This window comes from Nannobrachium achirus, assembly GCF_963921795.1.
Source record: "Nannobrachium achirus genome assembly, chromosome: 4".
Taxonomy (NCBI): domain Eukaryota; kingdom Metazoa; phylum Chordata; class Actinopteri; order Myctophiformes; family Myctophidae; genus Nannobrachium; species Nannobrachium achirus.
Window position 1 is genome coordinate 70,988,854 of NC_137813.1, and position 16,654 is coordinate 71,005,507.

A 16,654-nucleotide genomic window follows, 5' to 3' on the forward strand; every position below is an offset into this window, starting at 1 on the left:
CAGTAAATTCTCGAGGAAACAGGTGGATAGGGTGTGCCAATTCACCCTTTGTTAGCCTTCTGGTTGGTCCCTGACTGGCCAACCAGAAGGCTATATCTGCCTTGTCCCGCCCTGGTTCCGCCTTTTTTATGTTGAATTTGCTAAAACATAATTTTTGGAGGAATAACATAATTTAAAAACATTCTGAGTCACTATACTGCCACTGAGCAGCTCCATTTTATTGAAACCAAGTTTGAAATGAGAATTGAATACACAGACTAACAATACGAAGCAACTGAATTACAATGGTAGTGGATGGAGTGTCCCACCGAATGTCCCACCGAGACATAGCAACCAATGGGTGTGAAGAGGGGCGGGACAACGGGCGGGACTTGACAAAGGGTGAATTGTAGTCCTAGAGTGGCCATATTTTGGGTCAAACACAGCCTTACACAGGTGTTCTGATTGGAGTAGATCATTAGTTCTATGCCAATCAAACAATTGAAACAACTGTGTTTGACCCAAAATATGGCCGCTCTAGGACTACAATTGCGTCACCGTTGGCACACCCATATAGGAATGAAGTGGTTAATGTATGTTTCATAGAAATAATCAAAATCTACAAAGTAAATTAGTAACTAAAGTTTTCAAATAATTGTAGGGGAGTAAACATATTACATTTGCCTCTGAGATAGTGGAAAGTAAGGAAATTGGAAATACTCAAGTAAAGAAATACCTAAAAATTGTACAGTACAGTACTTGCAGTGATGGGGAAGTTACATGCACTGAGTTACGTATCTAAGTTACATTTTGCTGTAACTTGCTGGTGGTAACTGAGTTACATTCATATTTCTGTAACTCGTCAAGTAACTGAGATAGGTCATTTTTGGCTCAAGTTACAAGTTACAAGAACAATTGAAGTTATAATTTTACAATTAAGTTTTGTTAAGATTGACGATCAAATGTCTTCAACAGATCATAATTTTCTTGTGTTTTTTTTACTTTATTTTAGGAACACAGATGTTTACTAAAGAAAATGTCAATCTTTTTTAAATAAAACATACAAATGTACATTCTGAATTTAACGTTGAAAAGAAAAGTAACTCAAGTTACTCAAGTTACTTTTTCGATGTAACTTGAAGTTGAAACTTTATAAGTTATATTTCCCCAGGGGTAGAACTTTAACTTGATCAAGTTACTGCCATGGTGAGTTTTACGCTTTCAAAGTAACTTCCCCAACACTGCTGCCCCGCCCCCACTAGCTGTGACAGGCCACACAGTGAGCAGTAGGTGACAGGTAGGCGAGGCCACCAATGTCCCACACTACGACGTGTGGGAGATAATAACTTCAAGTGATAACTCTGCCTTTGCGTGTGCATTTCGTGGCTGTGTGTGTGTGTGTGTGGGTGTGCGCGGTGGGCGTTGACAGTGAGAGTGCGTGCGCGTGTTATTGTGTGTGGGACAGGCAGGGCAGGCATTGGGTTGCAGTCATTCAGGACACACACAGAGACAGATCGCTGCTGGTTTCTCTTTGGCTGGATAATTCTTTTTGCGGGGGGACTTCACTGTAAAAAAGAGGGGAAAAAGAAAAAAGAAGCCGCTGACAGGTGGATCAAGCACGCACACACGCAGCTGACTGACATCTCACCACCATGTTCAAGAAGAAGACCAAGACCAGCGTGTCCATCACGCAACCCAAACCTGCGTGAGTCTCTCGTTTTATTACGTTATTTATAAGTTAACGCTGTGCAGTGCGTGATCACTCAAGCTGTGGCGTTTCAAGAGCTCCCCTTAACTCTGAGAGTGTACAAAACTACAAATGGAACCAAATGGACCCGTTAGGGTCCAACGGGTCCATTTGGTTCCATTTGTACAATCTCAGAGTTGTAGACTTGTAAGGGTCCGTCTACAACTAACGTAAGTTATACAGGTACATGACTGGCAGTCATGGATGAACATCGACATAGTGTTTGCACTTTTCCCCTTTTTTGGCCCGTATATCTAAATAAACAATCAGATTTCAAAATAAACTGCTTAACCCATGGCCACGGATGTTACAACTACTTACGGATTCTAAGAACTACCCGTATTTTCGGTATTATTCAATACAAGGTATTTTTATTTGATCGGTGGCCATTTACGCCATATTTTCTCTACGCTATCTACTACGCGACCCTATCGGTTGGGAGGTGCATTGCATGCTGATAACCTTATAACTCTATGAGAAAACATAGCCACCAATTGGATATAAAATGCTTTTTATAGAACAATACAGAACATACGGGTACGTTCGAGGCACCGTACATAATTGTAACATCTGTCGCCATGGGTTAAGCACTTTATATTTGGAATGTAAACGTTTATGTACATGTACGGGGCAAAGGGGGAGAAAGTTTCAACATTAAGCTGAAGTACATCCATGACGGGAGCCGTCATGTATATCTTGGACTTGGATCCGTGGCTAAGGCTCCAGGTGACAGCTGTTCTGCCCTGTGTGGCTTAATTTTGAGTCAAACTCCTGGTTAAATATGACTCAAGTAGGCTACAACAAGTGAAAGTTGCTGCGGTGAGATTTGTAGTCTTCTTGGGTGTTGGCTGGTAGCAATTGTTTTAAAACAAATATTTAATGTTGGTTTGTTAATGTCCACTACTGCTCATTAGCAGGTGAAAGGAGTAAAGTTTACTTGAGAGTGCAAGCCTGAAAAGGCATAAAAGTGGCATAAAAGTGTAGCAACATTGCGTAGGCCTAAAAGTATTAAAGTAATTACTTGGACCCCATGACTGATATATTACTAGGCTATATGACATCATTATTACGACTCAAGCATCTGTGGTGTGTGTGTGTGTGTGTGTGTGTGTGTGTGTGTGTGTGTGTGTGTGTGTGTGTGTGTGTGTGTGTGTGTGTGTGTGTGTGTGTGTGCGTGTGTGCGTGTGTGTGTGTGTGTGAGAGAGAGAGAGAGAGAGAAAGAGAGTGAGTGAGTGAGTGAGTGAGAGTATTAGTATTGTTAAATTACACCATTATATAATTAACACTGTGTTTTAAAAACGTGTTATGTTATCCACTTGTTTCAAATGACTAGCAACTAAAGCTGTCAAATACATGCAGTGGAATAGCCCAGAAAATACACTTCTCACGATTCGATTAACTTTTTGGGCAAGTAGAACATGACCTGTACTTGCCCGACGGGCAAGTGCCTCTGAGACCTTAGTGTCAACCCCTGATTAGTATGGCAGTTACTTCCTTACTTTCCACCTGTACTAATTGACAATTAGCCATTGACCCACTTAACCTCACCTACATACAGTACACATAGACACACAACCTTGTGTGACAGAGATATATATAGGCCTACAGTTTACACACATTATCATGATCACTGGGTCTCAATGTTAGGTCTGCGGGAACCACCAGGGGTCCAAATAGAACCTTATTGATCGGGAACTCTGAGAGGGTACAAATGGAGCCAAATGGACACTTACAGGTCTGTAACTCTGGCATTGTAACTCTGACAGTGTAACTCTGATAGTGTACACACTCTGACAGTGTAAACATGGAACCAAATGGACCCTTATGGGTTACATCAACACTGCGGATTTTACAGTGTAGATTGGCCGTCCAGAGAAAGAGGTAAACTTAAAATCCACATAAGCTTATTTAACACTCAAATTGAATATATCAACAAATGGAACCAAATGGACCCATGTGCACGCTCTCAGTGTTACAGACCAGTAAAGGGTCCATTTGGGCCGGCTTCTGCATGGATTGTAAGAGAACCAGCATTATCTTGCATTAAAGAGACAGCTGTCACAGGGTGAAAAGATAGATTATCGGACCGGTATACTACATTCTATGACAGTATATTCAGTAAATAAATCGGCATAAACATGAGGTAATCAGCCAGATAATCAGGAGTATTCAGTTCGGTATATAGCCGTTTTGTACCACTACTTAAGTATTCGTGAACCCCTGCTGTGGCTGCTGTCAGAAATCACACCTCAGAAGTCCCAGGATTTCTCACTGGTGGGAGGGATTTTTTCCCCCTCCCTCTACCTGAATTTTCATTGAGCATGTGCACTGAGCCAGCTGTGATTGGCTGTGATCTGTGTGTGTGTGTGTGGGGGCCCCCCCCCCCACCTCTCCACACTGGGCGGGGGGGGGTTATGGGGGGGGGTATTCGTGGACCCTCCTTCCACAGTGGGTCCATTATATATTATATATGTTGTATATTATTGTATATTTATATTCTAGTTAATCATTATTCAGTATTCCATTTTTTTTAAATAGCAAAATAGCAGATCTACAAGCTCAAAGTGATATTCTAGTTAATCATTATTCAGTATTCCAATTAAAAATAAATAGCAAAATAGCAGATCTACAAGCTCAAAATGTGTTGCACTGTGTCACATAGAATTAATTTATGAACGAATAGGCATCAGTCAGGTAAATTGTTTTTATTGAGAGAAACACAACAGAAAAGCATAACGTTACAAAATATTTAAATGGTGCATACATGGTGTCAGTTTTCAATTACAATTGTGGGGATCCTTGACATGAAAACGCATGTATATCAAAAAACAAAATAATAACAGCAAACCACATCTAAAAATAATAATAATCTAAAAAGGTGTAAATAGTAAATAGTAGTAAGACGTAAAAAATAAAGGAGTGCAAAAGGCAAAAGAGCAACAGGAAAAGAAAAGAGCATCCTCAGATGTACATGTGCAAAAGGTTTGACATATTCTATACGCCAACAGCATATTTTTCCAGTAGTTGCTACTGTACTGTAGGCTACTGTACTTAACTTTTGTAAACATCTTCACAGTGTGTTCTATGAGCAACAGATTAAATATTCAACTTCACAGTATGCAGCATTCAGAAAACATTTGTAGAAGAAACAACAAATTGTAAAAAAAAGGGAAGAAATTGTAAAATGGTGGCGTAAAAAAAGTTCAATTTCGAAATGAAAATGTAACAGCGACTGACAACAATTCTGCTCCCACAAAGGGGACAATAATTACAAAAATGAGCAGTTCTGTGCAGTGTATCGCTGGCTGAACAGTGTCCCCATTTCCTCTCCGTCCAAACTGGACAACATAACCATTTAAGTCATGGTACTGTTTAAGAGAGCCATGAATGGGCGGTGCTCTCCCAGTGCGTCTTGGTGCATGCGGTGGTGTTGATGAAGCCACCGCGGGTCGCTCTTTTTCCTCTCCTGGAGCACGTTGCAGAGAGCGGAGAGTTGAGCATCTCTTTCCGGAGGAGGTGAGACGATCCACACCGCGCGCCCATCAACCTTCAGCATCCTACTCGTCTGACATCAGCTCCCAGCATGCATGCGACCACACAGCTCTTTCTTCATCTCTCTCCAGATATGCAATCCTGGGGGTCAGCAACTGTAAAACATAGAATAGCAATTAATTGTATGTATTTAATTACCATTATTACATTGATACAACATGTAAAACATAATAACAACAGCAAAAAACAAACAGTTCCAAACTCACCCTGGTCTTTCTCTGTCGGTGCTTCATTGACATAGTCAATTTCTTTTTGCGGAGAGCATTTTCTGGCTGGTCCAGTCGATGGCTCCTTTTCAAAGACTCAAAATGGGTCCTGCAGGCAGCTTAAAATACAAGGAAAATGCAATTAGGATTTATTTTGTTGTTTATCTACAAACACAATCTATTTAAACCAGTTCAAAGGTGTTATCACCCAATTCAAATATCCTATGTACCTAGCTAATGTGTCTTTTTACTACAATATGTGATATTATTTAATTGGTTTAAATACACAGTGATACAGCAAAGAACAACAAAGAACAAATAGTTACCTTTCTTGTGGGGATAGTTTGTGTTTGTTGTTTTCCGAGTTGTGCAAACGTCTTACAGATTCCTATAACAAAGAGAATGATTCACAAAGTTAGTTAAGCATAAAGGCCTCCTCGCATTTGGTGGACACATACAGGTCATATGGAGAACAGACAGACACTGTTAATGAGAACCATGTTAGTTGACTGGCCCAGTAAAGTCACCCCACCCCCACCTAGCAGTGGTCATTTACATTTACAGTGACAAAGGGGACGGTCACTATCTGCTAACTGTCTAAAAGAGCTTAAGTCTGTCTCTCATGCCAGTGTCTCACAACTATAAAAATAATAGCAATTAAACAATTTGTTAAATTAGAATTATTACAGGAACACAAAGGTCTTACAAACAATGGTATAGTACAATGGTATAGGCTGACATTTGTCAAAAAATTGCAGAGGCTCACAACAATTGTGATGCATTGTGAGCTTGTAGATTGGCTATTTTGTTGAAGAGATTTGGTGCAGTGACACAATAAAAAATTGACCCACAATGCATGCAATGCAATGTTTAAGTGGTTAAAACCCATAAAAGTAGTTAAAAAGGCCAGTCCACGGTTTGAAAGAAATGGTCACTGATAAATACAGACAATATGATGTTGAGAACAACAAGCAATACAACCTAATTTAATCTAATCTAATCAACAATGTTTGTCCCCCTTAATTTGGCAGAAAACAAAACAAAAACCTATTTTAGTTAGCTGCTATGCTTTGAGAAATGGTTACATGTCTCTACTATTACCTGTCTCTAACATATAATAGACTACTTACATAGAATTATATTTGTTGCAACTTACCGAACAGTTAACACTTCTCCTCTCTGTCTTCTTCAGCAAGCAGTTACTACTGTCTGCCAGAGAGCCAGACTGCCAGGCAGGCAGTTTGAATTCAAAGGTAGTAGCAAGAAACCTGATTGGTCACATTTTCACACTGATAAGGAAAGTGATTGGTTAAGACAGAATAAAGGAAGTGCCTGGTCTGAGCTACTGTACTTGGTGTTGTCTGAACCCAGATCAGAAACAGCTTCTGTTTTATGTACAGTAGACTTTGAAATAAATAGCCGATCTACAAGCTCACAATGCGTCATGATGCAACACATTGTGAGCTTGTAGATCGGCTATTTTCAGCAAAGAGGTGTGTTGTAGAGGGGAAAAAGAACAAACTAAGTACAGAGTATAAGGTCAAATTTATTAAGTATTGACGGTTCAAGTGGTTAAATAACGCAACAGGGACGCTTCGAAGGCATTTATAGGCGCGAAGAACGTTGAAGACCCCTGACTTAGACCAAATGAGGTTCCAGTCAATTTGCATGCCATTCCTGTACTATACAATACTGTACAATACTATACTGTATCTCTTATGTTCAAAAATAAAGACGTATTGTATCATGTTTATTATTGTGATGTTTTTTATCTGCTTATTGTAAGTCGCTTTGGATTAAAAGCGTCTGCTAAATGCCTAAACTGTAAACTGTAAACTGTAAACATACAACTGTTTCTAATTAGTCATCATTGAATGTCATTATAGTACATGAGATTGCAAGTTTCTACTTTTTACAACATTGTAATTAATTGAAAATGTGAGTTAAGGCAAATTAAGCCGTATACTTTATACTTGGGATATACAAGGCAAACTAAAATGTGTCTTTTTGGGAGGGGGGCTGTTTGCCCTCCTCCCCTTTCTTTAAACAAATAGTCAATTTGTAGGTCAAAGGAATGAACCAGACCCCCTGGTGTGCCTTTGTCTAGCTGGGGGCAGTATATCACCTATTATCACTGAATACAGAGGAATATGCCAGAATATCCCTCAAAAAGTATATACCCAATAATGTCTGTATATGCCCAGTATACCTGTAAATAAACTGTCATATACTCTACCAGTATATGTCAGATAATCTCTCTTTTCACCCAGTGTGTGTTCGTAAAAACGGCGTCCTTTAACTTTCTTCAGGAGGGTGTGGCAGCATGTCAGATATGCTGTCAGGTGAAGGAGAGAGAGAGAGAGAGAGAGAGAGAGAGAGAGAGAGAGAGAGAGAGAGAGAGAGAGAGAGAGAGAGAGAGAGAGAGAGAGAGAGGGAGGTCACAACTGGTTTGATAAGTTCCGCTGTCCTCACTAAGATAATGAACCTCTCCCTACACATACCTATCGCCTCGCCACTCCCTAGTACACCAACCCAGGGTCAAATTGAACTCTGAAGGGAGTGTACACAATGTAACCAAGCGGACCCTAGTTCAAATGGATACACTACTGCGTATTGCTCTTTGCATGCAGTTTAGCCACTTGGTTTGTAAGACATGACTTTCCAAATGGAGCTATAAAGTGGTGTCGTGTGAAAGTGATGTTTTTGCTCAAATAAGTGTTAAACCGCTCTGCATTCTGATAGTAATCATTGCTGTGTTTGTTCAGTAACAGGAGTCTCCCTGTCTCTCCAGCGCTTTTAGTAAACTGGAAACACATTTTCAGGTCAGGAAGGGATACCGATTTCCTCCAATCAGGTGCGAGAACACACAGGATACAGGATAAACAAGTGAAACTGGTAGTAATGACACAAAAAAACAAAAAAAAGTGGGCACGCACTATTGACACTGGAACTCTATAACATTTAACCCATTTAGAACGGGTACACATTATTGTGTATCATTATGTTATGCTTTAACTATTGAAAAATAGCAGATATACAAGCTCTGCTATTTTTGAAAAATCGTGAAAATTATAATTTTGACCCGATTCTATAAGTGTCTTTTGAATCCATCTAAGGTTTTTTGAAAAACCTATGTTTCCATGTCAGCAATCTGGCCAGCCATCGTCAAAGAAAAGGTCCTTTTCACTTAACTGGAGCTCAGTTAGTCTGTTCTTGAGAGACTACTATGTCAGTGGTTCTCAAACCTTTTCATGTGAAGGACCCCCAAAATGATATTTATTTGGCCACGGACCCCCATCTCAAAATATTTAGTTCCAGGGACCACCCAGAAGCAAAATGTGAGTTCCAAACGTTCGTTTTGAAAATACATATATTCAAAGATTTGCACGCATTTTCACGACTTTAAAGAAAATAGCAGATCTACAAGCTCGCAGCGCGGCACTTATTTTTCACTGGTTAAAGCATTCAATAATTCTAGGCCTAAAAGCTGGATAACTGGGTTCTTTGGATGAAATTCATATCCCAGCTGGAACATTTAGTTTGCCTCGTAGATGCCTAGAACCGTGTTTCTCAAAGTGTGGTCCAGGGACCCCCAGTGGCCCTTGAGCTGGTTCCAGGGGGTCCCCAGCTAAATGATTGATAGTTCGGAAACCAAATGGACCCTTATAGCAGGGGTTTTCAAAGTGGGTGACGGGGCACCCTGGGGGGCTGTGACGGCAGTCCAGGGGTGCCGCGAGATAATTTGATAATATTTGGAATTTATTTGGACACTTGAAAAAATATTATTTAGTAACATTTTAAAGTTGAAGTACAAAGTTATTTTCAGTCAGTTCTAACCAAAATGGCTGTTATCTCAATGTTTTCCTCGCAACATAATCACTAAAATATCGTCACTGTCATGCAGAAACCTTGTATCTCCAAGTTTCAAATGTGTACGTCTTTTGGTAAAAGCAAGGCCCTGCTTCATCATACAAGACTGTTGCACAAAACTAGTGAAAACAGCCGATCTGTGCTTGTAGATCGGCTGTTTTCACTAGTTTAGTACATTTTATAGATGATAAATACAAAACGAACGGTTTTGGACACACAAGGTTTCCACCCGACAACGACGATATGCTATAAATATAAGGTGCTGGGAGTGAAAATTATAATTTAGGGGTGCCTCGGATTAAAAAAAATATTCATGGGGTGCCCTGAGACAAAAGAGTTTGGGAACCCCTGCCTTACATGTCTGTACTGTAACTCTGAGAGTGTACAAAATGGAGTTATGGGGTACGGCATTTGTTGTTCAAATTGGGGGCTCTTGAGGTTGTCGGGGCCCCATGCAGTCAGGTCTCTCATAGATATCACATTGTGTCCTTGTCACAAGCCTGGGCAAATTAGTGACCGACATGACACAGGTATAATAACATGTATTACCAGTAAGACTCCCTAATCGGGAGATAAGCGACCGTAGGTCGGTTATCTCCACAAATAGGGCAAAAATATGTTTTTCCAAAATCTTCCTGGTCCATGTTGATGACATGAGTGTAGACATACTGTGTAGTGATTTTCGTGATTTTAGGGCAAAATCTGTAGGAGCAGTCTACAAAAATGTGTTTGTAAAAATCGGCCTGAAGGTGGCGCTATATGGGACAGATTCATGTTGATGGGATGAGTGTAGACATACTGTGTACCGATTTGCGTGATTTTAGGGCAAAAATTGTAGGAGCAGTGTCCTACGGTCGCAATTACATAGGCTTTGTAAAGAACCAGGGGCGTCACAAGGGGGGGAGAGGGGAAGTGGGTCTGAGTTACTAGGGCCCAAGGTGTAGGGGGCCTTAATTATGTTATACTTCAGCTATTGAAAAATAGCAGATATACAAGCTCACATTGCGGCACCGGGTGCCGTGCTGCGAGTCTAAATCTGCTATTTTTGAAAAGTCGTGAAAAGGTGTGCAAAGCTTTGAATATTTTTTAAGCGAACATTTGTAAGTCAGATTTGCTTCTACGGGGTCCCTGGAACAACATTTTGAGATGGGGGTTCGTGAGCAAACACATATCATTTTGGAGGTTCTTCATGTGAAAAAGTTTGAGCACCACTGACATAGAAACTTTTTTTTTCTTTTTTCAAAAAACCTTTTGAAATATTCAAACACTTGCACACATTTTCATGATTTTTTCAAACATAGCAGATGAGTGCCGCACTGTGAGCTTGTAGATCTGCTATTTTTCAGTAGTTAAAGCCCAAAATACATTCATGGGGGGCCCGCAGTGAATCCTTGTACCCAGGGCCCAGAATGTGGTGCGACACCCCTGTAAACAACCATTGCATTGCACAGGGCAGATAATATGGCAAGTAACATAAACAATGCTAAGAATGTCACATTCTTCCAAATAAAGAAAGAAAAGGAGTGAGCAGCAGCACCTTTGTTGCTGCCTTGCCGGACAATGTCGGCAAACCGCCTGAAACTAAACAGTCACAGTGTGACACAGCGCTGTTGCAAAAACAGCCAGTGAGTGACAGTGACACGTTTTCAAAAACATGGAAAGTTGGCACAAAGAGCATGGACTGTGTCGGATCTGACACTGCTGGGTCCTGCCTCACTGAAACAGAGCGCTCAGGGATGTACCGTGGGATGGAGAACCATAGTCTGGGAGCTCGGAACTACCTTTACTTTTTGGATAAAATTTAGTTTCGTATCATTAATTAGTATCATTAGTAACACCTGTGAAGGGAGAAGAAGTGGCCCAATTTCTTGACAATAGAGGGTATGGCACGCATAAAGTGAATGGCAAATCGAGTGGCAAAGTGAGTTTAACGTTGTTTAATGTAATCAGATAGGACTTTTCTGTTTGGATGGATGGGCTGTCAAGGCCAGAAAGTAGTTTTTGCTACTCAGTAGGCACAACTTCCAAGTATGATGATGATGTCACGCATATACCCTCTATATGGTGGCTGCAGGTGTGCCTGTGAGTTGGCAGAGATCGTCCTTTCTGTCTCCACCTCCTGCAGAGGATATGCGGGCCACTGATTCTCAAAGTGGGGTCTGGGGACCCCAGGGGTCCATGAGGGGTTTCCAGGAGGTCCCCAGCAAAATGAGGAACAGTTAGACCTACTTTAAACCATTATTTTATACTTCATCTATTCAATCATCTACAATGTGTTGTAGATGGGTTATTTTTTAGAAATAAATGCTGACAAAAAGAAACACATCTTCTCTTACGGGGTCCCTAAATCTTCTCAAACATGAAAAAATAAATTAAAAAAATGTGAGAACCACTACTATTACTGTAGGTGCAGGGAAGGTGCTGGGTGGTTGCAGTAGGGTGCAGAGTAGTGGAAGTTGTTAATCTATCTACTATTTACAAATACTAAATGAGTCATTAAGTGCTTGACTAATAGCTTATCAATCAACTATTTTTACTCGTTACTAGTTTGAATCAAATTAGGCAACTATAACAGACATTTTACAAGACATTAATAGCCCATGGACTAACTTGTGAATGAGCCATAACTGTGCATGAGGGATTGTTATTCTAAACTAAAGTGTTTCCGCGGTTCAATCCAATTTTATTATGATGCCAAATCAACAGATTGTCTCGAGAAAGAGCGGAGACCCGACATTGTCCCACGCTGAGCAAGCAATTTTTTGCGACAATGCAACAGATCTTATGTGCACAGTAAAATCCTGATTGTTAATTTATACTTAAAGGAGTACTTCACCACTTTTCAACCTATCTTCATATAATTGGTCCTCACTAAAAATAGCTTTTTTTTCTTTTTTTTTTTTTTTCAGAGGAGGGTTGTGGGCAGGTCAGAAACCCATCGTCTTGTGACATCATCGATTGGGAATCCAAGCTAATAGAAAGTGCAGGCTTTCTACTCCTGAAAAGTTGCGATGTTAAAGTGGAAGCCATTGTTCTCGCGATAATAAAAATCTAAATATTTTTTTCTAAAATATAGATTTTTCTTTGGGGGGGAAAATGATGATGTCACAAGACGATGGATTTCTGAACTTCCCACAGCTCTCCTAAGAGACTTGGACCGAGTAGAAAAAAAATGGTGCTATTTTATTATGAACATTAGTGAGGACCTCACTAATATGAAGATAGGTTGAAAAGTGGCAAAGTCCTATAATTTGTCATACTTTACTATTACTATACCTTTGTAGTAACTCTGAGGGTGTGCAAATGCAGGGTCCATTCGGTTGCGTTTGCACACTCAGTTGAATTGACACTTAGTGTTTTCTCTGCGCTGATACATTATGAATGACTCCCTCAGCACCCAACGGGTGTGTGGGGCGGTGGAATCCTGCTAATGCCGCCCCGCCCTCCCCGCTCTGTGGCTGTAATCTTCCTGCTGCAGGTTTTGATGGGTGTAAATAGACATGCTAACACGCTGTAATCCCAGGTAGTTGGACTGGATCGGCAGGTGTATGGGGGGGGGGGGGGGGGGGGGGGGGCTGTCTCTGCCTCAAGTTGGAACAGGCTCCGCAGAGCAGAAACCCATTTCTAATGCAACAAATTATACACACACGCACGTCTTGAAGGGTGAAAGGAGTGCTCATGCAGCCTCGTCAAAATAAGAGTGTGTAAGAGAACACATAATTATACATAGAGGGTAGGGTCGGAATCAACAGTCAAATGTTAAAGACTTTTATTTGTCCCATATTCAGTCACACAGAACATGCAGGCTTGGATTCCCACACCAGGGCCTATGTGTGCAAAGCACACACACACACACACACACACACGCACACGCACACGCACATGCACACGCGCACACACACACGTGCACGCACGCATGCACACTTGGACTGACATGCACAAGGACACTTCTTTTTTTGCACCATTGGGTTCGTGGGCTTACTTGGACTTGCACACATACACATCACAGTGGCGTCAGTTCAGAAAAAGCTAAGGTATGGCAACATGACTGGTGTCTTGCACGCGCGCCTTTTACATTTTATTTTTCCCACTTTTTTACGGTTTCTTGGGCTGGATATGGCAGCCTGGAACGGTTGTTCAAGTGCAGCTAAACTTGGAATGTTAGTAAACGCACCACAATTAACAATGATGCGTTGCACCTGTGCAGCTGTTTATGGGGAGAATAGCAATGTGGAGAATATAATTATAATACCTTGTTAAAGTGACCATTTTGTTAAATGTTGCATTTTTTGTTATTTTACTGTAATTTAACAACATAATAACCAGCACAGATAGACAAAGAGACGTTCATGGATTTATATTTAAAAGTAACTTTTATTTACCCCCCTGGACTCAGGGTATGGCAGCTGCATACCCCTGCCATACCCAATTGACGCCCCTGACACATCACATCATGCAACGCGACAGCATTTGCACATACATATGAAAGGATCGCAAAGGCAATAAGCTGCAGCCCTTTTTTGTGTCTATCCTTTTGATAATGGTGTGACAGCAGTTTTACACATGTCTTATGATAAACAAGGTCAAAGTCAAAGCCCAGGCCCAGGGGCCCAAAGGCTCAGGGAGCCCCACATATCCTTTGTACAAATGTCACAAGAAAAGCCCCAAAAGCCCTAGTGCAAACTGAAGGAATAGCCTCAACATTCACTTTACTTTGTAGATGTCGCAAGAAAAGCCTTTATAAGTGCATGTTAACCCCCGGCAGTTTATAGGACTTGAACGATGCATGCAAAACTGCAATGGAGTCTTTAAAAGGATCCCTGGCTAATACGACTAATATGCCTTAATACATTATAATTGTCCTCTATAACTACAATGTAAAATTAAAAACACCTTAAATATTGTATTTCTTCTAGAAATAGCTAATCTTTCACTCGATAGGGGAAATGCCCGTCGCAAGTTGATGATGTCATAAAACCATGTGTGGTCTATCCCTATGGAATTTATGGCATGCATTTGAAAATAAAAACAAACATAATACTTCCTATGGTTAATATGAGCATCAAATCAATATTTCAATATTGTGTGTGTCTTTTCTTTTTTGCACATGCATGCCATAAATTCCATAGGGATAGACAACACATGGTTTTATGACATCATCAACTTGTGACAGGCATTTCCCCTATTGAGTGAAAGATTAGCTATTTCTAGAAGAAACTAGACCAGGTCAACCTGGTTGTGCCAGACCCCCTGTCTGTCATATTTAAGGTGTTTTTAATTTTACATTGTAGTTATTAATAGAGGACAATTATAATGTATTAAAGGAGTAGTTCACCCCCAAAATGACTTTTTTTCTATTGATTACTCATGCCATGGAGAGTAGAGTTCAATAATATTTTTTAGTTTTTGTCACATTCCTAAGACAAAAATGTGATAACAATAAATTTACCCCCATTCTTTCCGGATGGGGACCCATTTCGAAACGGGTCCCCATCCGGAATCAATGGGGTAAATTTACTTGAATCAAATTTTTGTCTTAGGAATGTGACAAAAACTAAAAAATATTATTGAACTCTACTCTCCATGGCATGAGTAATCAATAGAAAAAAAGTCATTTTGGGGGTGAACTACACCTTTATATATATACATATTTGTTTTATTAGCCAGGGGCCCTTTTAAAATCCTGTTGAAATGCAGGTGCTGCAGATCCTCTTGCAGTTGAACATTTTACATTACTATTTCAATAATTATTAACTATTTAACTATATCAACTATTAAATTGTTATTGTGATTGCAAGTCAGCGTACCTGGAATACAAGAAAGCTATGCCCCAAAACACGCTAAGCCGACCTTGGAACGGAGATGTTCTATTTTCTTGATAATTTCTTAATCATCTCATGAGTGATTGAAGCCTGCCAGTGCCACTCATTTAAGTGCTAGTTTGATATCATTGCCGTCAGGTGGTAAATCTCCAAAAAACGTTAATTTTTAACTATTTTGAAAGCATTTTAAAATTGTGTAAATAGCAGATCTACAGGGTCACAATGCGTCACATCGCAACGCGTTAGGAGCTTGTAGATCTGCTATTTTCTTGTATGATGGAGGAGAATGTTAATTTACAAAAAAAAAGGAAAAAAAAGAAAAAAAAAGAAATGTGAACATATAACGTTTCTTCCTGACGGCAACGATATGAACATTGTAAGCTGAGCTGTGTATGTGTAATACATGCTTTTATATCTTAATGACTAGAGAAAGGCTGACGAGTGGCTTTCCATTGTTTTGACTGGCAAATTGGCCTTTGCAGCTCGGAAGAATGGATTTGTTTAGCAGGTAGTGAAAGTTGGCCTTTGTATGAAGCACTGGTGTTTACACTGTGGCCTCTGCAGTTCCATGGATACAACTCTGGATCCAGTAGTAACACATGTCCCTATTATTTGACATTCGTGTCGGGTCTGGGCTATAGTCACCAGGAAGCTCTGAAAATGAGGATGGGAGGCTTAAGCGGACGTGACACCCCTCCTCCCCACTTCCGTTTCCTCTTTATTTTCGTCAAGCAAATTTGTCCTAAAGGTAAAGGTTGGGAGAGTTTGTATTTTATTAAAGGACAACTTTTGTTTTTTTTTTACAACAAGGGTTCATATTTTAGATTGTAATTAAAGAATATAAAAGATGAGTGTTCAAATTATTTAATTTACTTCTTTCTATATGGTTTTAGAAATTCTTATTTCAGTGGTTGGGGGCATGCGTACAAGTGGCTATGTAATTTTACACAGAATAAGCACATTCCCAAGATACAACGCAACCTTTCATGGTTGGATGTGACTTATGGGCGCTAGAAGTGTTACTGTAAATAGCAATAAAGAAACTGCTGGCTTATTGTGTCTAAAAATACATATTTAGCCCCCATGTGTAAGCATGCCCCACAATTTAGCACGGTAAACGCGATAAAACAATAGAACGAAGCCAATGAAAACATTTTAACACTCACTTTTTCTTTTCTCTAATTACAATCTAAAATATGAACCCTTGTTGTAAAAAAACAAAGTCGTCCTTTAAATGCTATTGTGAACAATAGCCAAGTAAGATAACGGCGAGTCATACGGTTCAGTGCAGCTCAACAGTCAGTGTGAGGGGTGGTCAGGAGATGGCTTGAAGGCCATGTCTGTGATTGAATCAGCTCTGCTACGCTGTTCCACACCTGGTCAGCAGTGTGGAGAAAGGGTTCTGTCCAGTGTGCGCGTAATGGAGCCTGGGAGGCTGAGAGCATGTTCTGGTGTGGCTGTGCATATATAGGCGAGTG

At 40.3% G+C, this 16,654-nt stretch overlaps 1 protein-coding gene across 1 annotated transcript in view; it reads left to right on the plus strand.

Annotated features, from left to right (window-relative positions):
• The first annotated feature begins 1,566 nt into the window (after positions 1 to 1,566).
• ppl (periplakin) overlaps positions 1,567 to 16,654 on the plus strand; it is an 89,285-nt gene continuing 74,197 nt past the window's right edge. Inside the window, exon 1 of the mRNA XM_080724163.1 lies at positions 1,567 to 1,684. Within this exon, the coding sequence (XP_080580289.1) occupies positions 1,632 to 1,684 (53 nt within the window). The 5' untranslated portion in view covers positions 1,567 to 1,631. The remainder of the gene's footprint in view (positions 1,685 to 16,654) is intronic.